This window comes from Mustelus asterias, chromosome 20, assembly GCF_964213995.1.
Source record: "Mustelus asterias chromosome 20, sMusAst1.hap1.1, whole genome shotgun sequence".
Taxonomy (NCBI): Eukaryota; Metazoa; Chordata; class Chondrichthyes; order Carcharhiniformes; family Triakidae; genus Mustelus; species Mustelus asterias.
This window is the reverse complement of record NC_135820.1, coordinates 60,111,447-60,134,360: the sequence shown is the minus strand read 5'-3', so window position 1 is coordinate 60,134,360 and position 22,914 is coordinate 60,111,447. Positions and strand designations below refer to the sequence as shown.

The following is a 22,914-nucleotide window of genomic DNA, read 5'->3' as shown; positions in this document are numbered from 1 at the left end:
CGTGCCAAGTGCTCATCCAGGCCTCGTCTTTAATTCCTCTATCCTTAACTCCCTATGCTCAATATTCACCATATATCCCTTTCTTTCTCATTTGTAGGGTATTTGAAACATATTCCTTGGCTGTGAGGAGCACAAACTAAACACAAGCAGCTTGCCAGCGTCACCAGTATAGCATTTCTTACTGACCAGTAAGGAGTTGCAGTGCTGAGACCTGGGAACAGGCCATTGACAGCAACCTTGGAAGCACAGTGGGACATAAATAAGGGATCCTAAGTGAAAAATAAGAGTTGAAAAATGAAATGATTGACTGTTTTAAGAGTGCATTAATCTGATGATATCTACCTCCTGCTTATGATGAATTTTGATTTCCATTGCTAGCCCCCTCAATGCCACTGTATGACACAGATGCACCTCTGAATGAGTCAGACACAACCATCACAGTCCTGTTGAAGCCAGCTCAATCAAGAGGAGCTCCAATCAGGTAAAATAATCTACAAAGATAATCATAATTCTGAGGAGAAAATTCTGACAGCAGAAATGTATATTATTTTGTAACTTATAAGAACCTAACAGCATAAGAAATAGGAGAAGTAGAGCCATTTGGCCCATAGAGCCTGTCATTCAATGAGATTATGCACTGATTGGGGCTTTAACTCCACTTTGAGCTGCACATATTTTGATTTTAATTTTGTATCTCTGATTATTTGATGGAAACACGGGTCAAAATGGGAAATTGCCAGATAGTGATGCATTTTGTTAAACCAGTTTAGCCCAAATATACATATGACAATGACATATTGATGCAATGTTATAACTTCTTTAAAAAGATGTCATTGCCAGACTAAGGGCGGAATTTTACCAGCATGTCCGCCTAAGGTTCGTACGATCCCACCCGAGGCCAACGGAGAATGCCATTTTCCGAGTCTCGCCCAACCCCGGAATCAGGGCAGGCCTGCCGGTGAAATTGCGGCCGAAATGTCCAACTTGATTTCTCTATAACACTTGTGTTGGGAGACAAATATATTGGAATTGTGCAGGGCAAAAATTGTTGATTGTGAAATGACGTAAAACAGCGCAATTTGTGGATTCAGTCAATACACCCTCTTTAACTATATCTAAACACGTAATAGTATTAAAATGAGATGCTTTTGCAAACTGCATTATAATATAATTATGGTTTACTTATTGAATTAAAATGCATTCGGCACTGACAAAGCATCAGTCGAACTGCACATCAAGAAAAGAATTAATGAGCTATAATTTTCCTTCACAAAATGATAATTCCAAAATATCTTGATGACAACATCAGTTGAAGGAGCTGTTAAAAAAACACACTTTAATTTCTGGAAATGATTTCACCAGGAAACCAAAGGATGGTATTTTCCCATCCCGCCTGCCACGGGAATCGTAATGGGCGTGGGTAGACCTTGCGATGGTCCATTGACCTCAGGCAGGATTTTCCGGTCTTGGGGCGAGCGTGGTCAGAAAATCCTGCCCAAAATGTCTGAATACCGTAGAAATTACAACCATCTTCGTTGGAGTATTTTACCGAACCCTTTGGTCAACCGTCATATAAATCTATCACCCGGACGTATTAATACGGATAACATTTATTTTATCTGTGGCATCAAATATCATTTTACAGTCAGATATATGAACCATTGGCCACTGTGGGCTGTATCAACACTATAGCTGCCGTGCCAGAGTGAGCTAGTTTCATGGTGAAATCTGTCCTGGGATTCCAAAAGAAAATTGTTCTGTATGTAATGTTTATGGGAGGCGATGGCCTAGTGGTATCATCGCCAGACTATTAATACAGAAACTCAGCTCATGTTCTGGGGAGTCGGGTTCAAATCCCGCCATGGCAGACGGTGGAATTTGAATTCAATATAAAAAATCTGGAGTTAAGAATCTACTGACGACCATGAAACCATTGTCGATTGTCGGAAAAACCCATCCGGTTCACTAATGTCCCTTAGGGAAGGAAATCTGCCATCCTCACCCAGTCTGGCCTACATGTGACTCCAGAATCCACAGCAATGTGGTTGACTCTCAACTGCCCCCGGGCATCTGGGGTTGGGCAATAAATGCTGACCCAGCCAGTGACATCCAGGTTCCACAAATGAATAAAAAAAACTAAGGAGGAGGATGAGGAGGACCAGTGCAGTTCAGAGGAAAAGAGAGTGAAACAGTAGCAGTAGTGTATTAAAAAAGATATCCCTTCCACCTCCCCACCTCAGAAAACTGACTTAGATCAGTTGCAGGTCTTCATGCTTTCTGTGACTAATCTGTGCTTCACCAAGGAGGCAATTAGAGACCTGTGGCAGCTTCTATATGAAGATTTACGTTTAAGGTGATCTGCTTGGGATAGTGGAAGTGGTGACTGCATTCAATGTTTATGCCAGTGGCTTATTTCAAGCAGCCATGTATGATCCATGCGATAACATTCAAGGGTGCGTGTTTGTTAAGTCACTGAAATGCATATTAGAATATTGAGTATGGCTGCAGAGCACCAGTTTAATAAGTCAGCCAACTTTATTGAATTAATGTGTTTTCCCCCAAAAATTCCAACATCCAGGGAGTTTCCATTGACCAGAAACTGAACGGGACCACCCATATAAACACAGAAGCAGGTTCTATGGTCCGTAACTCACCTCCTGTTTCTCAAAGCATATCCATCATCCACAAGACAAAAGTCAGGAGTGTGCTGGAATATTCTCCACTTGCCTGGATGAGCGCAGATCAAATAACACTTAAGAATCATAGAATCCCTACAGTACAGAAGGAGGCCATTCGGTTCATCGAGTCTGCACCGACCACAATCCCACCCAGGCCCTACTCCCATAACCCCACATATTTACCCTGCTAATCCCCTGACACTAGGGTTAATTTAGCATGGCCAATCAACCTAGCCCACACATCATTGGACTGTGGAAGGAAACTGGAGCATCCGGAGGTACTGTGCCACCATGCCGCCCGAAGCTTGACACCATCAAGGACAAAGCACTTGCTTGATTGGCATCCCATTTACAAGCTTAAACATTCATGGGGGCGGCACGGTGGCACAGTGGTTAGCATTGCTGCCTCACAGTGCCTGGGACCCACGTTCAATTCTGGCCTCCGGTGACTGTCTGTGTGGAGTCTGCACATTCTCACTGTGTCTGCGTGGGTTTCCTCCATGTCCTCCAGTTTCCTCCCACACTTCAAAGGTGTGCAGGTTAGGTGGATTGGCCATGCTAAATTGACCATTGGTGTCAGGGAGATTAGCTAGGGTAAATACATGGGGTCATGGGGATAAGCTCTGGGTGGGATTGTTGTTGATGCAGGCTTGATGGGCCGAATGGCAGCCTCCTGCGCTGTAGGGATTCTATTATGATTCACTCCCTCCACCACTGATATGTTATGGCAACAGTGTGTACCATCTGCAAAACACACTGCAGCAACTCACTAAAGCTAAACAGCATTTTCCAAATCTTTGACCTCTACCACCTAGAAGGACAAGAACAGCAGATGACTGAGAACATCATCACCTGCAAGTTTTCCTCCAAGCCATACACCATTTCCACTCCATCTGACGAAGGAGCAGTGCTCCGAAAGCTTATGGTATTTGCTACCAAATAAACCTGTTGGACTTTAACCTGGTGTTGCGAGACTTCTTACTGTGTTCACCCCAGTCCAACGTTGGCGTCTCCACATCATTAGAAATGTATCAGCATTCCTGCACTGTCACTGGGTGAAAATCTTGGAATTCCTGTGCTAACAGCACTGTTGATATACTTACAACACAAGGTTCAAGAGGATGGATTGTCACCGCCTTCTCAAAGGCAATTAGAGATGGGAAATAAACGGTGACCGAGCCCACGATGCCCACATCCTGTGAATGAATTTTTTAAAATTTAAAGCTCCGAGCTTTAACCCCCTCAACTATCTTGACGTATTTAACTTTCAGCTGGTCTGTGTCTGTCTGAGAAGTTGCCTTTGTTTGCTGCAAGTGTTGTCTGACTGCGGTCACCTTAACGAATTCTGTCATCGAGAAGTTTAATCAAATAAGTGGATGCTTATGGGTGACAAAGGTTCGAAGATTTGCAAGAATAACAGCTGAAGAGTATACAGTGAAGCATGTGCCTCTACTAGAGTGATCATTGAGAGAAGCATTTAAAGGGTATTTCACTCCCTTGACCATGCAATGCGGCCCGGATAATGGATCCTGCATAGTGTTAACTTGTATAACTTTGACATTCACAATGAAGAATACTGGAGAGATGTTGTACCTGTGTTGGAGGCAAAACAGCAAGGAGTGAAACATCAGGATAGCTGCAGAGAAAACTCCTTTGTGACAGTCGCAAATAGCATCAAAGCTCAACTTATCATTGAAGCGTTTTCATTTGTTTAACACAGTCAGTCTTTCTTGCCATTGCCTTAACATCTTAAATGATATATTCTTCATTCCAGTATCCATTCTACAGCACAGGAGCGAATCACATTCATCTTGACCCTGAATGACCATGTAATTTGATAGCATTAATCAGTTAGTGCACAAGTGTATCCTTTCCTGGAGACCATAATCGCCATGAATGACAAAGCATAAAAAGCGCACTTTCTTCTTTAATCACTTGATATGCTAGAACTGAGACATTTGGAGTTTGATAGCTATTGACTTGGTGTTTCTTTTCATTCTTACTGAGACAGCAGTACGCCTAACCATAGTGCTCTCAGTTCCAGAGCTCGGAAATGGTTTGCATCCCTGCGCTCCGGGTTATGCGTAGGTATTACGCAGTTGGGTTTGACTTCCCAATGGGCAAATCCCTGTTCTGCATAATAATAGAAGTGGAGAGGTCATAAGAAAGTTTGACAATGAGGCGCTGTGGTTGAAGACTCCACCTATGCCTCTTATTGGTGGCACTGCCTTTGCACTTGTTTGACACCAGTTTTATAACCCCGTGCAGGTAAATGAGGTCTGCAGGGAATTTTGGCAGAAGGACTGGCACATAGACTGGCACAACTTCTGACTAAGTATGATCCAGGAAATTGAGACCAAAAACATGACGATTCCTTAAAAAAAATTGAAGACCAACCATTCTTCACATTCCAATTTATAATTATCTTGCAATTGTGTTTTTGTCTATATATGCCGTGTTTGTGAACCTACGTCCTGATGAAGGAGCAGCACTCCGAAAGCTTGTGATTCCAAATAAACCTGTTGGAATTCTTAGTTAAAAAAATTGAGAAGCAAAGTCATGCGCTAAATTTCCTTCCAATTCAGTCATGTATATACTGACAGTCAGTTATCATTTCAGTGAGTACAACCCTTGTGAAAATGAATTAGCAACATGCATCCCTTGGTCACTTCCAAGATGCACCATATTTCCATCTGAGATGTATTTTCAATCCTAGCCATGCATGATTTTATGATATGTGCAATAAAACTGTGTGCAACTGTATTTTTCTCAAACTAATTATGCTGTTTCAGCGCAGGCCGGGTGCATCTGTGGTGACATCTTCACATCAAATTTCCTGTAAGCAGCAGAGATCGGGTAAAATGAGTTGCATCAGCTTTTGATTTCCTAAAGCTGTCAAAACATGAAGAGTGGAGATTCACAGATTTGTTTTAATATTCCCAGCCTGAAATGACTTTGCCATTGTAGAAATTACCATGTGAAGTTATTGTAATATAATCTAAGCTTTATCATTGATAAACGGCAACAGCAAGATTGGTAGTCTTCGGCGGTACATTTCCTGTTCTCACGGATGAATAGAAGAATAGAATAGAATCCCTACAGTGCAGAAAGAGGCCATTCAGCCCATCAAGCATGCACTGACAACAATCCCACCCAGTCCCTATCCTTGTAACCCCACATACTTACCCTGCTAATTTCCCGGACATTTAGGAGCAATTTAGCATAGTCAATCAACCCAACCTGCACATCTTTGGAATGTGGGAGGAAACCAGAGCATCTGGAGGAAACCCACGCAGAGAGGGGGAGAACGTACAAACCCCACACAGACAGTCGCCTCAGGCTGGAATTGTAATTATGAAGTTAATGCACCATTAAAAACCCAGTCACTCCTCATCCAACAAGGTGTAACTTTTACAAGCATTTTTGCAGTGAGACTAACTATGTAGAATTGGAAGGGAGAGTGAATTTTGTGCAACATCTACAGCACGCCCTGTGGAGAAGTATATACTCACTAACAGCAGTGAGGTCTAATAATGCAGATTTCCGCATTATTCTGTTCTGGATACTCAAGTTGCTGTCACTTTCAGTAGAGTAATGACAGGGAATGCTGGAGGTTTCTCTTGTCATTACTATAGCAAAATCCAGGCATAATTTAGTTGTCAAATCTCAGTGGAATTACTATTTGTCCTCTATGTTTATCGTGCCTTCGGAATGTCTTCCCAAATGTGTGTGCAGCAATTCAAATCAATTCAATGAGGGAGCACAGATGATTCTGAAATTATTTTCCCACATCATAGGCTGAATTTTACATTGGTTGCTGATGAGCTTGAAGCAGATCTGGGAAGTGTGTTGGGTTACTGACTCCTGCCCCCACCCCTCCCTGCTAGCCCCTCCACACTGCCTGAAAGACATCCGATAACGTGTGGAGCAGTCAATTAAAAGCAGCGTGGGGGGAAGCCAACCAACCATGGCCAAGAACAAAGAAAATTACAGCACAGGAACAGGCCCTTCGGCCCTCCAAGCCTTCACCGACCATGCTGCCCAACTGAACTAAAACTCCCGACCCTTCTGGGGACCGTATCCCTCTATTCCCATCCCACTCATGTATTTGTCAAGATACCTCTTAAAAGTCACTATCATATCTGCTTCCACTACCTCTCCCAGCAGCGAGTTCCAGGCACTCACCACCCTCTGTGAAAAAAACTTGCCTCGTACATCTCCTTTAAACTTTGCCCCTTGCACCGTAAACCTACGCCCCGGAGTAATTGACTCCTCCACCCCGGGAAAAAGCTCCTGACTATCCACTCTGTCCATGCCCCTTATAATCTTGTAGACTTCTATCAGGTCGCCCCTCAACCTCCGTCGTTCCAGTGAGAACAAACAAAGTTTCTCCAACTTCTCCTCATAGCTAATGCCCTCCATACCAGGCAACATCCTGGTAAATCTTTTCTGTACCCTCTCCAAAGCTTCCACATCCTTCTGGTAGTGTGGCGACCAGAATTGAACATTCCAAGTGCGGCCTAACTAAGGTTCTATAAAGCTGCAACATGACTTGCCAATTTTTAAACTCAATGCCCAGGCCGATGAAGGCAAGCATACCGTATGCCTTCTTGAATACCTTCTCCACCTGCGTTGCCACTTTCAGTGACCTGTGTACCTGTACACCCAGATCCCTCTGCCTACCAATACTCTTAAGGGTTCTGCCATTTGCTGTATAAGATGGGGGGCAGCACGCCCACCCGGCAATCCCAAGGAGGGGCATCTGGAGATAGAGGGGCAGGCCATGAACTGGAAGCCAGTCACAGCCATCCATTTATAGAGTTCCGACAGTGCAGAAGGAGGCCATTTCGCCCATCGAGTCTGCACCGACTCTCCAACAGAACACACCATCCAGGAACAACTCCCCCCGCCCTATCCCCCAATCCCACACATTTCCCATATCCTCTTCCTTCTCCTCACACGAGGAGGTGCCTCCAACAGAATGGATAATTCTCATATGGTCCGATAATGTGCAGCACAGGTGATGTAGTGCAGGATGTTACTTCCATTTTGTCCCCTTGCCTGAGAAAATACCCTAATACAGATTGAAATGTAGTGAAAAACACAGCGAACCACACTAGCCAAATCTCCATGCTTCAGCAACACACTCCTCTAAAGTCAGCCATAGGCCCACTTGCAGCCTTCCTATCTGCCTTTTCAATAGTTCATTAAAAAAGTCAACTCTATGACTGCGTTCCCCAAGCACCCATTGTGTAATGGTGTGGGCAATGTTTTATTCCAGTCATTTGGCTTGTAAGCAAGTTTAAAAGTTTGGTAATAAAGTATTTAAAAATGGCAGGCAGGCTACCAATTTCAGCGTCTGTCTGACTGCTGTGTTATGCCAGACCTCATGCACAGGACTGCAACTGCAGATTTGGTTTTTAGAACAGAACTGGGGCAACATGGTGGCACAGTGGTTAGCACTGCTGCCTCACAGCGCCAGGGACCCGGGTTCAATTCCAGCCTCCGTCACTGTGTAGAGTTTGCACGTTCTCCTCGTCTGTGTGGGTTTCCTCCAGGTGCTCTGGTTTCCTCCCACAGTCCAAATATGTGTGAATTAGGTTGTTTGGCCAAGTTAAATTGACTCTTGGTGTCAGGGGGGACTAGCAGGGTAAATACATGGGGTTACGGAGACGGGGCTTGAATGGGATTGTGGTTGGTGCAGACCTGATGGGCCCAATGGCCTCCTTCTGCACTGTAGGGTTTCTATTCTAAACTGTAAAAAAATTGAAGCCAGGAAATCACTGTTGGTATTAGAACATAGAACAGTACAGCACAGAACAGGCCCTTCGGCCCACGATGTTGTGCCGAGCTTTATCTGAAACCAAGATCAAGCTATCCCACTCCCTATCATCCTGGTGTGCTCCATGTGCCTATCCAATAACCGCTTAAATGTTCCTAAAGTGTCTGACTCCACTATCACTGCAGGCAGTCCATTCCACACCCCAACCACTCTCTGCGTAAAGAACCTACCTCTGATATCCTTCCTGTATCTCCCACCATGAACCCTATAGTTATGCCCCCTTGTAATAGCTCCATCCACCCGAGGAAATAGTCTTTGGACGTTCACTCTATCTATCCCCTTCATCATTTTATAAACCTCTATTAAGTCTCCCCTCAGCCTCTTCCGCTCCAGAGAGAACAGCCCTAACTCCCTCAACCTTTCCTCATAAGATCTACCCTCCAAACCAGGCAGCATCCTGGTAAATCTCCTCTGCACTCTTTCCAGCGCTTCCACATCCTTCTTATAGTGAGGTGACCAGAACTGCACACAATATTCCAAATGTGGTCTCACCAAGATCCTGTACAGTTGCAGCATAACCCCACTGCTCTTAAACTCCAACCCCCTGTTAATAAAAGCTAACACACTATAGGCCTTCTTCACAGCTCTATCCACTTGAGTGGCAACCTTTAGAGATCTGTGGATATGGACCCCAAGATCTCTCTGTTCCTCCACAGTCTTCAGAACCCTACCTTTGACCCTGTAATCCACATTTAAATTAGTCCTACCAAAATTGTTAGAGATGTGCACTTAATGTATTGTACAACATTTCCCTGCTTAACACAGAGACATTGGGGTGAATTTTATCGTCCCGCCTGCCACGGGAATCAGAGCGGGAGAGGGGTGGACCACGGAAAGATCTGTTGACTTCGGGTGCGATTTTTTTGTTTTCGGGTGAATGAATTTGGAAATCTCGCCCATTGGGTGGGATTTTCCTCCCCCTCCAACCTCTGTGTTGGCGGGAGGTGGTGCACAGCTCACTGGCAATGGGATCATATTGTGCCGACGTTGCCAATCAGTTTTCCCATTGAACACACCTCTCACCACCAGGAAGCCTGCAGCAGGCTTGCACTGCTGATGGGACTGTCAGATCCTGATGGCGTAAATAGCAGCAAGATTATTTTGATTTGATTTGATTTATTATTCTTGCATGTATTGGTATACAGTGAAAAGTATTGTTTCTTGCGCTCTATACAGACAAAGCATACCGTTCGTAGAGAAGGAAATGAGAGAGCGCAGATGTAGTGTTGCAGTCATAGCTAGGGTGTAGAGAAAGATCAACGTAGTGCAAGATAGGTCCATTCAAAAGTCTGACAGCACCAGGGAAGAAGCTGTTCTTGAGTCGGTTGGTACGTGACCTCAGACTTTTGTATCTTTTTCCCTACGGAAAAAGGTGGAAGAGAGAATGTCCAGGGTGCATGGTGCCCTTAATTATGCTGGCTGCTTTTCCGAGGCAGCGGGAAGTGTAGACAGAGTCAATGGATGGGAGGTTGGTTTGCGTGATGGACTGGGCTTCGTTCACAACGCTTTGTAGTTTCCTGCAAAGAGCAGGAGCCATACCAAGCTGTGATACAACCAGAAAGAATGCTCTCTATGGTGCATCTGTAAAAGTTGGTGAGAGTCATAGCTGACATGCCAGATTTCCAGGGATTAACCTGTTTAAATTTGACTGAGTCATGAGTTAGGTTGGTTTGGTTGGTGGAACTCTTAAGTCATAACTTTGGGATTTAAGGACCATTCCAGGACTATTAGAGCACAAACTCCAGGCCGACTATAGTCTGTATTGAGGGAATGCTGCATTGCCAGAGGATGCTGTTTTTTTGATGGGGTTTTAATCTGAAACTGCCTCTTGGCTAAAGATGCAGTGGGCAATGTGTTTGGGCAATGTTCTTTCCTGAATGAACAGCATCACAAGAACATAGATAAAAGTTTTGAAGTTTATTTATTAGTGTCACAAGTAGACTTACATTAACATTGCAATGAAGTTACTGTGAAAATCCCCTAGTCACCACACTCTGGCCGGTGCCTGTTCGGGTACACTGAGGGAGAATTTAGCATGGCTAATACACCTAACCAGCACATCTTTTGGACCGTGGGAGGAAACCAAAGCACCTGGAGGAAATCCACTCTGACATGGGGAGAATATGCAGACTCTGCACAGTCACCCAAGCCGGGAATCGAACCCTGGTGCTGTGCGGAAGTAGTGCTCACCACTGTACCATGGTGCCGCCCATAAACTGGTTGGCCATCACACTTTTCACTGTAGACTAATACATGTGACAATAATAAATCAAATCAAAGTCTGACCTGTTTTGCATGAATTGACTGCTGCATTCATCTTTGGAGCAAGATGAATAATCTTCAATCAAGTCATTTCTAGTGAATTGAAATAACTGGGTAACTTGTCAGGCTATCTCAGAGCATCGTTAAGAGCCAACCACAATGGTGTGCGGCTGGATTCTCATGTAAGCCAGGCCAGTATGTAAGGATGGGCAGGTTTCTTTCCTGAAGGATTCTGTCAGCTTGTTGGGTTTTTAGTAACAGTTTGACTGGTCCATGTCTCCAAGGAGCCTTCAAGTGGCATGAAAGGGGACTGGGCGAAACTCTTGAATGGCACAAACTCTTGAATGATTACAATCTTATAATTGCCTAAAGGAAATTGCAAAGTTAAAGCGTGAGAACGATTCATTAGATTATTGATAAAAGTGATAAACATTGCATCAAATGGTGTCAGCTTACAGTCATTTTATACAATAAGAGAAAGCCCCGAAGTCTGGCACCTTATGTGACCTTGAAATTTATCTTGCAGTGTAAGATAAGGGCAGAAAGGGAGATAGTTGGCTTGACTAAGAAGAATGGCATTGAGTTAATAGTTCTAATACAGAATCCATTAAAGTAATTTAATTGGAAAATTAAGAACTGGAACTAATATATCCCCTCAAGTTTCCTTTCATTGAGTTAATGTGTCTGATAAAGTATCCATTAATTTAATTTGATTTGAAAATTAATAATTGACTTGAATATATCACCTACTGCCCTTACCCGCTCTGACCTATATGTGAAACTAGTTTCACATCAATGTGGTTGACTTTTAACTGCTCTCTCAAGTTGGCTGCCAAGCCACAAAGTTGCTTCAGAGCCACTATAAAGAATAAAGTTGGATGGATCACTTAACTGCAACCTCAGCATTTGTTCAGGACCACAATGAAGGGAGATCCAGCCCAGTTGGTCCTCTGAAGCTCTCCTCACTAACAACTGTGAGTTGGGCCATAGCTGGGAGAGCTGTTTCAGCAACCTGACGTGATAAAACTCATCGAATCAAATCCATTAGTCAACATCCCAGATGCTTGTATCATCCATGGGTATTTCCTGTCCCATCTGCAGGACGCATCAAACAGTCATGAGAGGGTAGCCCTGGGAATCCTCACATTGAATTATCATTATTTAAGCCAAACATGGGCAAGGAAGCCTCCTGCTGATTACCACCTACTGTCCAACCTCAGCTGAAGTATCAGTGGGCCTGCAGAATGAACATCACTTGCAGTACATATCGAGGTTACTGTTTCCCCGTCACAGCCCATAATCTCTTGATCCATCTTTATCCCTCATTCCTGTGTCACCTTCACGCCAAGTGGTCAAACCTGATCTGACGAGGAGTGTAAGAGAACATGCCTAGAATAACATCTGGGGTATCTCGGGAAAACAAGAGATGGAATTTTCTCCAAAAAATGGCAGTGTCAAGTTCTGACTGAAAACTAGTATGTTTCTCCCCAGAAACACGGCCAGGTTTTCACTCCCGATCTTTGGACACTTTGTCAAAAAGAAGCAGGAGGGTGTGGGTTGCACCATCATTCTGGCAGGGCGGGGTGGGGCCTGATAGAGGTGGAGTGACGGGTTGCACAGAGGTCAGGGCGCCATTTTCAAAGTGAAAGTAAAGGCCTTCCCCCATCATCGCTGGCATCAGGAATCAATTGCCCCAACGCCACCATTGCCAGCATTGGGGCTTTGCTATGGTACCGTGAGCACTGTCAGGGCACAGTCATGTCCCTCACCTCCCGGCACGACTAGTTTCCTTTTTTGGAAACTGGATCGATTCCCACTGAGGTGATGTCGTGCCAGCAGCGGTGGCGGTGGGAGGCGGGGAAGAAACGACCACCTGACGACTCTGGGAGCAGTGCCATTTAAGCATATTTAAATCCATTTAAATTAATGGTAATCGGATTCACACCCTCGCTGGGTGTGAACCTGATTACTTCGCCAGCGACGGGGAGGACGGGGAAGGTCACAAACTGAGATCTCGCCACCACAAATCCCGTTCATGCCCCCCCCTCGCGCCCGTTGATGGCTATAACTGGACTTGCGCCTGTTGTGAACAGGCTCCGGAAATCACAGTCAAGGTTTCAAATCTGTGATGCTGTGATACAGGATTACCCTGGATGCTTAACAGTAAGAGCAGAATACGGTCGATATCGTTCCACAATCCCACAAACAGCGGATCAGGTCCCAGGTCTGCAGCCCTAAAAACATCCAGTTATGAATAGTAGTGGACAATTAGGTCATTAATGTGAAGAGAAGGCTCTATGAATATTCCCTTCCGCAGTGCTGGTGGAGCTCAGCATGTTGTGCAAAGGATGAGGCTGAAGCACTTACAACAATCTTCAGCCAATAATGACAAGTGGGCAATCTTCTGCCTTCATCATCACTGATGTCAGCTTACAACCAATTCCATTCATTCTACATAGTATCAGGTGATGGATTGATAAAGCTGGGGGGGCCACGTTAACAGTCTGACTGTAAATTTAAAGACCTGAGTTCCAGATCCAGTCGTGCCAAGCTGTTCTGGTACAGCTACAACACTGCCTTTGGACTGAACATCTAAAACAAAATGCCTAGTTATGTTCTGTCAACACAAAGCAGGAAAAATCCAACCCAATCATTTGCCAATGCTTTTGCCCATTACCTATCATCACCCAAATGCTGGAAGAAGTCACTGATTGTGCTATTGAGTGGCACTCACAGTTAACCTCTTTACCAATGCTCAGTTTGGATTCTGACAAGACTACTTACCTAGATCTTATTATAGCTTTGATCCAAATAGGGACACAGCAGTTGCATTCTTTAGATAATGTGAGAACAATAACCCTTGAAATTAAGGTAGCATTTGACCAAGGCTGAGACCAAAGAACCACATAAAACTATATTTTTAATTATTTCATGGGATGTGGATGTTGCTGACAAAGGCAGCATTTGCCCAACCTTAATTGCCCCTTCAACTGAATGGCTGGTAGGCCATTTCTGAGGGCAGTTAAAAGTCAACTGCATTGCTGTGGATCTGGAGTCACATATAGGCCACACCAGGACAGAATGGCATTAGTGATCTAGATGGGTTTAAGCGGCAACCCGCTGTGGGCCACGTGATCGGACTGGACCCCATGGAGAGGACACGCGGGAAGCCAAACCAATCGGGAGCAAGTGTGTGTGTCCTGGGATTGGGTTTTATATTACAGATTTACCATTACAGCTTTATATTCCAGATTTATTAATGGAATTCAAACTCCACCAGCTGCCATGGTGGGATTTAAAACCTGTGGCCCCAGAATATTAGCCTGGGCTTCTGGCTTAACTAGTCCAGTGAGTGACATTACTACAATCAGTAATTCCTCAGGTAATGATAGTCCATGCTCACATACAACAAGACCTGGACAACATCCAAATTCGAGATCAGTGGCAAGTAACATTAATGTCACACAAAGTGTCAGGTAATTAGCACCTCCAACAAGATAAAGCCTGATAACCTCTCCCTGACATTCAGCAATGCAGCAAATTGGAAGTCGACTTGTTGTGGCTTCGACAAGAATGGTTTATTAACTAACATAATATTTATACAAGATAAGGGTCTGACAGAACTGATGAACAATTACTCCTCCTGTTCCAACTGAGGATCCTCCCATTATTGACTGCATGCCCATGCGTCCAATTGGCTTGGCTTCCCGCATGCCTCTTCGTAGGGTCCAGTCCGATCACATGGCCCACAGAGGATCGCTACTTAAAGGGGCCATGTTACCACACTCCTTCCACCACCACCCCCAACTCTTGAATCTATCTATGAATGGAAGCAAAAGAACATCATTTAACATAGGCGTAAAGATACAATAACACATTCGGGACAATGGGTACAGCCCATTCAGAGAACTGTACAGGGTTTAGGACACTCAAGTCTTCCAACCTTCCTAACTCTGCTTTTAATTTCTGATGAAGTGTAGAAGGCACTGGGTGAGCTCAAAAGAATTGAGGCGCAGCCTTGGGGTTCAAGTAAATGTTGGGTTTAGCCCCTTTTATTTGTCCCAGTTTCTTCTGGAAAACCCCAGAGTATATTCATAGAATCATAAAATCTCTACAGTGCAGAAGGAGGCCACTCGGCCCATCAAGTCTACACCGACTCTCCAAAGAGGTTCTTACCCAGGCCCACTCCCCCACCCTATCCTTGTAGCGCCATGTATTTTACCATAGCTAATCCACCTGACATGCACATCTTTGGATACTAAGGGGTAATTTAGCATGGCCAATCCACCTAACCTGCACATCTTTGAACTGTGGGTCCGCACAGGAGTTCTTGAAAACCTCCATCCTGAATATTCAATATCTCCAGCCAGTCCAATTTTATCTGTTTCAACCAGCCTTGACCCATGAGACAAGGTCTGTGACCTTCAGTCATGAGAACAGGTTTGGTTTCTGTAGGATATCATTACTGTTTTTAAGTTTATTGATTGACTCTCTTCAGCGTCTCTCCTCATAGAATCATAGAAACCCTACAGTGCAGAAAGAGGCCATTTGGCCCATCGAGTCTGCACCGACCACAATCCCACCCAGGCCCTACCCCCATATCCCTACATATTTACCCGCTAACCCCTCTAACTTACGCATCTCAAGTCACTAAGGGGCAATTTTAGCATGGCCAATCAACCTAACCCGCACATCTTTGGACTGTGGGAGGAAACCGGAGCACCCGGAGGAAACCCGCGCAGACACGAGGAGAATGTGCAAACTCCACACAGACAGTGACCCAAGCCGGGAATCGAACTCAGGTCCCTGGAGCTGTGAAGCAGCAGTGCTAACCACTGTGCTACTGTGCCGCCCCAGTATACATAGATAAAATGGCTTCTGAATTACTCATAAAAATCCACCTGGTTCACTAATGTCGTATAGGAAAGGAAGTCTGCCAGCCTTACCTTGTCTGGCCTACATGTGACTCCAGACCCACAGCAATGTGGTTGAGTCTTAAATGCCCAACGGCCTAGCAAACCACTCAGTCCAAGGGCAATTAGGGATGGACAACAAATGCTGGCAATACCCACATCCCCTCAATGAACTTAGAAAAGGGTTCCCCCTCCCTGACTTGTTCATAAAATGTTATTTCATTGTCAAGATCTGGAAACTTCCTATCAAATGGCATCATGGAACTACCTTCACCACACGGGCTGCAGCAGTTCAGGAAGGCTGCCCACCACCGTCCTACCCAAGGGGATGGACAATAAATGCTTGCTTTGCCAATGATGCCTGCATTTTCACAATTTCCTTTAAAATGTGCAAATGTAGCCTCCGTGTAGATGATTGATATTGCTCTCCATTCCTCGGTTTTACACCAATAGATGACTAATTTCAGCAAAGCAATAGTGTTTTGAAGTTCTAGCAGAATCATTATTTCCATGTTGATGCCATGTCCTTTAACATTCTGTTCCATTCTAATTGCAGACGCCTAACCGATTTTCATGAGCAGCATCTTTTGAGGAATGCCTGTGTTGTATTCCGACATAGCTTCTAAAAAATGAAATGGAGAGCGGGTCTGATAGTTGAAAGTCCACAGCGTTTTTGTAAACCGCATGTCTAGGGAGCAGGAAATTAATTGGTCTAGGGAGTTCTATGATAATCACAAGATAAATGGTAATTGGCATTTAAGTCAAATATATTTCTTTTTGACTGCTGTGGAAACAGCTGAATGCAGTAAGTTGAATTTGGTGCTGAGCGAGGTTGCTGTAAAATGCAAATGAAATGAGAAAGCAAATAAGCAGACATTAAGAGGACTGTGCAGATTAAAATTGTGAATTTAGGTGTGCCGGGGTTTCAAAGATCATTACATTCCACCAAATGAAAAGGAAATTAAAGTCTGCCACAGCCTGCAACCTTTGGACGTATTTCATTTTCTAACAGTGCCTTTGCATTTCCATATCAATTGGACATTTTATTTCTCTTTCCTACTCGACAGCCAAAGTCCCTGGATAGAATTTTTTTTCTGTTGAACTCCAATACAATAACTTCAGCTAAATTCAGATGATTTTTTTTTTGTTGTTTGTTCAACTGGGTGTCGAACAGGTGCGAAAACCTGTCACCACACTTATAAGGCTCCAAAATAATTCCCTTGGAAAAATCCAACCAGGGGGAGATTCTCCTTCTCCCCATACCAGACTCTTCCTTCCACAGGGATAAAGCAACTTATCTACAGATTACTTCAATGAAAATTACCCAGGCAGAAGAGGCGCATTCAGGAATTGAATTTGCTAAAGCACATGGATGACACGGTGGTTAGCGCTGCTGTCTCACAGCGCCGGGGATCCGAGTTCGATTTCCGACTTGGGCCACTGTCTGTGCAGAATCTGCACGTTTCCACCCCCCGCCTCCATGTCTGCGTGGGTTTTCTCCAGGTGCTCAGGTTTCCTCCCACAGTCCGAAAGACGTGCTGGTCAGGTGCATTGGCCATGCTAAATTCTTCCTCATTGTAACCGAACAGGCACTAGAGTGTGGCGACTAGGGAATTTTCACAATAACTTCATTGCAGTGTTAATGTAAGCCCTACTTATGACACTCATAAATGAACTTTAAACTTTAGGTCAATGGTTGGCTTTGACAAAAAGGAGCTTTGCGGAGTCTGCACGTTCTCCCCATGTCTGCATGGATTTCCTCCCACAGTCTGAAAGACTTGCTGGTTAGGTGCATTGGCCGAGCTAAATTCTCCCTCAGTGTACCCGAACAGGTGCAGGAGTGTGGTGACCAGGGGATTTTCACAGTAACTTCATGGCAGTGTTAATGTAAGTCTACTCTCATAAATAAACTTTAAAAACATAACTAATCAGAGTGCTGGTATCCTTGTCACTGCTCGGCTGGCCTCAAAACACCCATTAATTGATTGATTTTATGTCTATGATGCCATTGCCTGAATTAAATCCACGCTATGTTTAATGTGGATGAAATACATTAAATGTCTTTGTCGTACTAACCCATTGATACTGATTGTGGAAATTTGAGGACTCCATCTTTTAATTGTCAAAACACCACTGGACGTATGTGCACCTGTAAATTTTAGGATCCATATGTGCCAACTGTTGCCCAGCGGTGCTGTGCACTTGGAGGAATCTACAGTGACTATTGGAACCATGCCATTTTCTCACATCAACTACTGAAGTATTGTCCACTGATCTAAATGGCCAGACTCATGACAACAGGCCTGCTATGTGGTTGCACAACTCACGTGTTGGAATGATGCACAGTGGGTTATGGCGCACGTTGGTCACAGGAGTTAACCTGGAGGTAATGCATCACGGTGCTTTAAGTGGTAATTGTAACACTGTGGGAACAAAATGCAAAATGAAATTCTTAACATAGTGGTGGGCATGAGCTACTGAACATGAAGTCTTTCCCCACAATTAATAAAATAGGCAACGGTACTTCAGAGCTTGTGACTAATTCTATGAAGGAAAACATTAGATCTTTATGTAAAATAGGCCTTCAATTGAGTATTTGCTAACAACTTTGAAAAAATGCCGAAGTGTTAGGGTCTGACTGAAAACCAGCATGTGACTTCCCAGAAACAGAGCCAAGATTTCACTCCAGAATTTCTGACACTATCGCCAAAATCTTGCTGACATTCATGCCAGTGGGATCTTACGGCCCCAACGACGGCGCATCTTCCACAGGTTTCCCGGCAACAAGGGGTGCGTTCAACGAGAAACCACATTGACAATGGCAGGACCATAAGATCCCACCACCAGCAAGTGGCGCGCCATCTCGTGCTTCTGCTACCATGGAGGCGGAGAAAAATCCTGCCATGGGTTTTGCACCATCACTCTGGCAAGGCAGGTCCTGTCAAAGCCGGCCAGCCCAGCTCCACAGAGACTGGGGCGCCCAGCAATATCCCTGACTTCCCGGGGGCTGCACCGGCCTCCGTGTCCTGGTGCGGTCATCCGAACTATTGGAGACCTGTAGTGATTCCTGCTGGCATGATGTCATACTGGTGGGCATCTGATGACCCCGGAAGCAATGGCGTTAAGCCATTTAAGCATAGTGAAATCCATTTAAATTCATGGTAATTATGTTCACACCCTCACTGGGCCTGAACCTGATGATGTCACTGGCGCCGCCCCTCGCCCCACCGAGAATGAGACTGGAGAATTGCGACCAAGGTCTATTATTTCAGCGTTTAACTATTTAATTTTTTGAGGTAGTGCATGGTACTGGATGGACATATGTCACACCTTAACTGTCCTTTGACTTTTGAACCATAAAAGTTAGAAACATTTCACATGTAGAAAGACAAAAATCAATTTGATAAAAATCATTTTGCAGGCCCAGTATTGAACCCTGCTTGATAATTGAGATAGATTGATTAGTTGCAAAGTTATTGATCCACTTCGGTCAGAGCTAAGTAGTTTTTATTCATTCATTTGACGTTTCCCGAATAAGGGATTATGGAGAAGATTACTTTGTTATATTCTGTGCGCGATTTCCTTTTACAGCAAGTCTAACGTTACCCTGAATTACTGTTCATTGAAGTTTCAGTTCTCATTTCCTTTTAGTTCAAATTGATGTTGATAAGTGCTTTGATATGTGAGGCTGCTTTGGATCAGAGATGCATTGGAAAGGAGTAAATCAACAGACTGGGCAAGATTTAATGTAGGCCGAGCTATCAGTAACGATCCCAGGCTGTTTTTAACATAGGCAGTTAGAAACGCGGCCTTTTGGAACATTCAAACATTTATTCACCATACACAACTACGCGTGGGGGTAGGTAAGCACAAAGCTCCTTCTCGAAACATCTCTCGCTAAGCTCTGGCCACATATGAATGGACACCATTGATGATTCATATTAGCTGGTAACATAGTAGCTATTAACTTTTTACACTACATTTCCCCACCAAGGGCGGAACTTTGCGGTCTCGCTCGGGTGAGATCGTAAACTCCCGCCCAAGACCAGCAGAGATTCCCATTCTGGGAACCTCGCTCAACCCAATTCCGGGGCGGACGAGGTGGTAGGGTTTCGGCCCAAGTCTTTCATCCTACTCATCCCCTTCCCCTTTCACCTAGTCATTTATTAGAAGTCTCACAACACCAGGTTTAAGTCCAACGGGTTTATTTGGAATCACAAGCTTTCGCAGCGCTGCTCCTTCATCAGGTGAGCCACTGTTGGACTTTAACCTGGTGTTGTGAGACTTCTTACTGTGCCCACCCCAGTCCAATGCCGACATCTCCACATCTCTTTTGTGGCAGTGTTCTTGGTTTTCCTAGAGGACGTCTGCGATGTAAGTTCTCCATATTACTCCTGGAACATAGTTAAGTCAGTAGGCTTTTGGCTTGCTGTGGAAAGTTGAGGAATAATTGTTCTCTTCTTCTTCCTTTTCTCTGAGTCCTTTTTGATGTTACGGTACCAGCTGCTCTTTCTCAAAGGAATAAGAATTTGTTAGTTGTTTGTTCAACTGTAGTAGGTCTGCAATCTTCCATCCAGCAAGTTCATTGTCTGGCAAAAAGTATCTGTTGCTTCAATGCATTCAATGATTCCTGTCCCTAGGATGAAGTCCTGTGCAATTCCAATGTCACATTCAATATCGTTCTGTTCACCTCCACATTCGTCATTCACTCTATCTTTGAATAGTTCTGTGACTTGAGGAACTTCCTCCAGAGGCTTCATTCCAGGAAGATTGACTTGGGTCATTTCAGTTAGTTACTCTTGGGTTTCTAATGCAACAGGTCAATAAAGAAACTACAACTCTATATATGTTTCTCTGCTTGAAGAGCAATTTTGATTACAAATAACGTACAGAGTACTGGTAAGTTCTCTTCCATTACATCCTGATTTAGTTGTCATCTGTCCTTGCACCTTCAGGGGGTTGGCCCTCGGACCATGAAGCTGAATGGTAACAGTTTGGAGAACCTCAGGGTTCAGCCACTGTACTGGAGTAGAAAGAATTGATGGCCCTGTTCTGGTGTTGAATTTTCAATTTGCCATATGGTGACTGGCCATGATATCTGAGCTCCAAGCATTCCCTTTTCAACCTTGCCCAAGAAAGGCACATCATGTTTGTGAGTATCTTCTATTTCCTAGATACTGGTCAGTCGGACGAGCCGCTCACAGCATCGCACTTCAAAATGGCCCCATCTCTTGCAGGAATGGTACTCTGCATTCATGGTGGAATAGTCTTTGTGTCGATGGGATTTTCCCACAACACAGTGAGAGCACTGGATAACGGCGATGACTGCTCCCTCTTCATTTTGAGTCTGCTTTTCAGTAGGTCAAATTGGATTGAGTCAATGCTCTGACTTCACAAGCGTTCTCCATCATCCTGAATTAATACTCAGTTCTGCTTCCATAGCTCAGCCTGTCTCACTAATTGCACTGCCTTGGATGATGTTAGATTCACTCTGGACTGCAGAAAATCAGGTAAGGCTTCATTAAACGCTCCAATCACAATGGGGGTCTTGGATGAGTTCATCCTTTAGAGTCCTATTCTTTCCAAATGATACAGGTCATTTATGAAAATGGCAATACCTTCTTTGGATTCCTGAGTGTGCCTGTGAAAACCTCACCCAGTCTATAACAGTGTTCTTCTGAAGACTAAAATACAAATTGGAGGTCTTAGTAACCTCTTCATAGATTGCTGTGTCCTCACTGACAACCTGTCTTATTAAAATGTCACCTGCACTGCTGCCAATAGAATCGAGGAGTGCGCTGACTTGTTCTTTATTCGGCTTCTGTGCTAGCCGCAAAAACAGTTCTATACCCGTTGAATTTGTGACACGAGTTTTGCCAGTGTGCTGCTTGGGCCCTTCCACGTGGTCAAAGGATTCCGGTACGGGTAGGACTTGCCTCCATGATTGCCTGTTACCTTTAGTCAGCTGTCTTGGGACTCCCCTGATTCTCAGCCACGATCATTCCCTGGCTACCCAGTGGCTTTCACTTTCCCACCACTGTTGGTTTCATCAGGAATCTGTGAAATTGAGTATATTTCCTGCTGCCACCATGAAATATTGTAAACAGTCCCGGGTGTGTTTAACATAGACTGCTGGATATTAGGCCGCTTGGAGCTTTCAAACATTTATTAGTCATGTGCAATTATGTACAGGGATGGATAAGCACGAGGCTCTTTTCAGAGACAGCTCCATCTGAGCACTGGTCACAAAGATCTGACATGCCTGATGATCTTTAGCAGCTATTAGCATAATAGCTATTAACCCTCTGTGCTACATAGCTGATGGATCCTTTGACCCTGGGGCTGGCCCTCCATTGTCCAGTTAAGTGGTAATTAATTCAACAGGCTTTCCTTAAAGTCCATTCATATATGGCCAGCGCTTAGAGAGAGATACTCCTGGAAGGAGCTTTGTGCTTACCTGTGCCTACACGTAGTTGTATCTGGTTAATAAAGGTTAGAATGTTCCTAAAGCTTCCAAGCTGACAGGTATTATCTCCATTAATGCCCATTAGGTCATATGACCAAAATTGGCTAAGACCAAGCGTCAGATCAGGCCCTCGATGGGTTGCAATGTCTTATTCTGTCAGCTTGAAACCCGTTCGTCTCTCTTATGGATTCAATTTGAATTTAATTTTTGGAGCAAGCAAGGAATGGATTTGGGTTTGCCCGGTCCATTCTGAGCACTGGCTTTGTAACTTTACAGATGGAGTAAAACATTTTTAAAACACTTAGTTTGAAAATATTAAAATCAAATCATTGCTTGATTGAGAGCCACTATAAATCAGTGATACTTAGGGATGAGTGGGAAATGGGGCTTGGTTTGAGTTAAGATAGGGGGGCAGCAGAGCTTACATCGGTTAGAATGTGGGGAGCCAGCCAGGAGTGCGATGGAATAAAGTCTCGAAGTAGGAATGAGGCCTTCAGCAGCAGATGAGGGGAGACAGGTGCAAAGTTGCAATAAAGTATTGGCATGAACACACAATAAACTAAACGCAGCTCCCAATAACTTGCACAAAGGAGAAAATGCGCCAGGTCTAAAATTAAAGCTGTAGGCACCAGAAAAAGATTTAAAGACTCCAGTTATTATCTCTCGACTGCTAGATAAGAAGGAGCAATAAACTCCCACTTCACTTCCAAAGAAAAAGTAGATATCTGACAGGTCATGAGGGTCATCAATTGT

At 44.3% G+C, this 22,914-nt stretch overlaps 1 protein-coding gene across 2 annotated transcripts in view; it reads left to right on the top strand.

The window, feature by feature from the left end:
* The window catches only part of ptprt (protein tyrosine phosphatase receptor type T), a 999,403-nt gene that overhangs the window by 590,457 nt on the left and 386,032 nt on the right, over positions 1–22,914 (top strand). For both annotated transcript variants that reach the window (XM_078236146.1, XM_078236147.1), the window contains exon 10: positions 379–481. In XM_078236146.1, the coding sequence (XP_078092272.1) occupies positions 379–481 (103 nt within the window). The remainder of the gene's footprint in view (positions 1–378; positions 482–22,914) is intronic.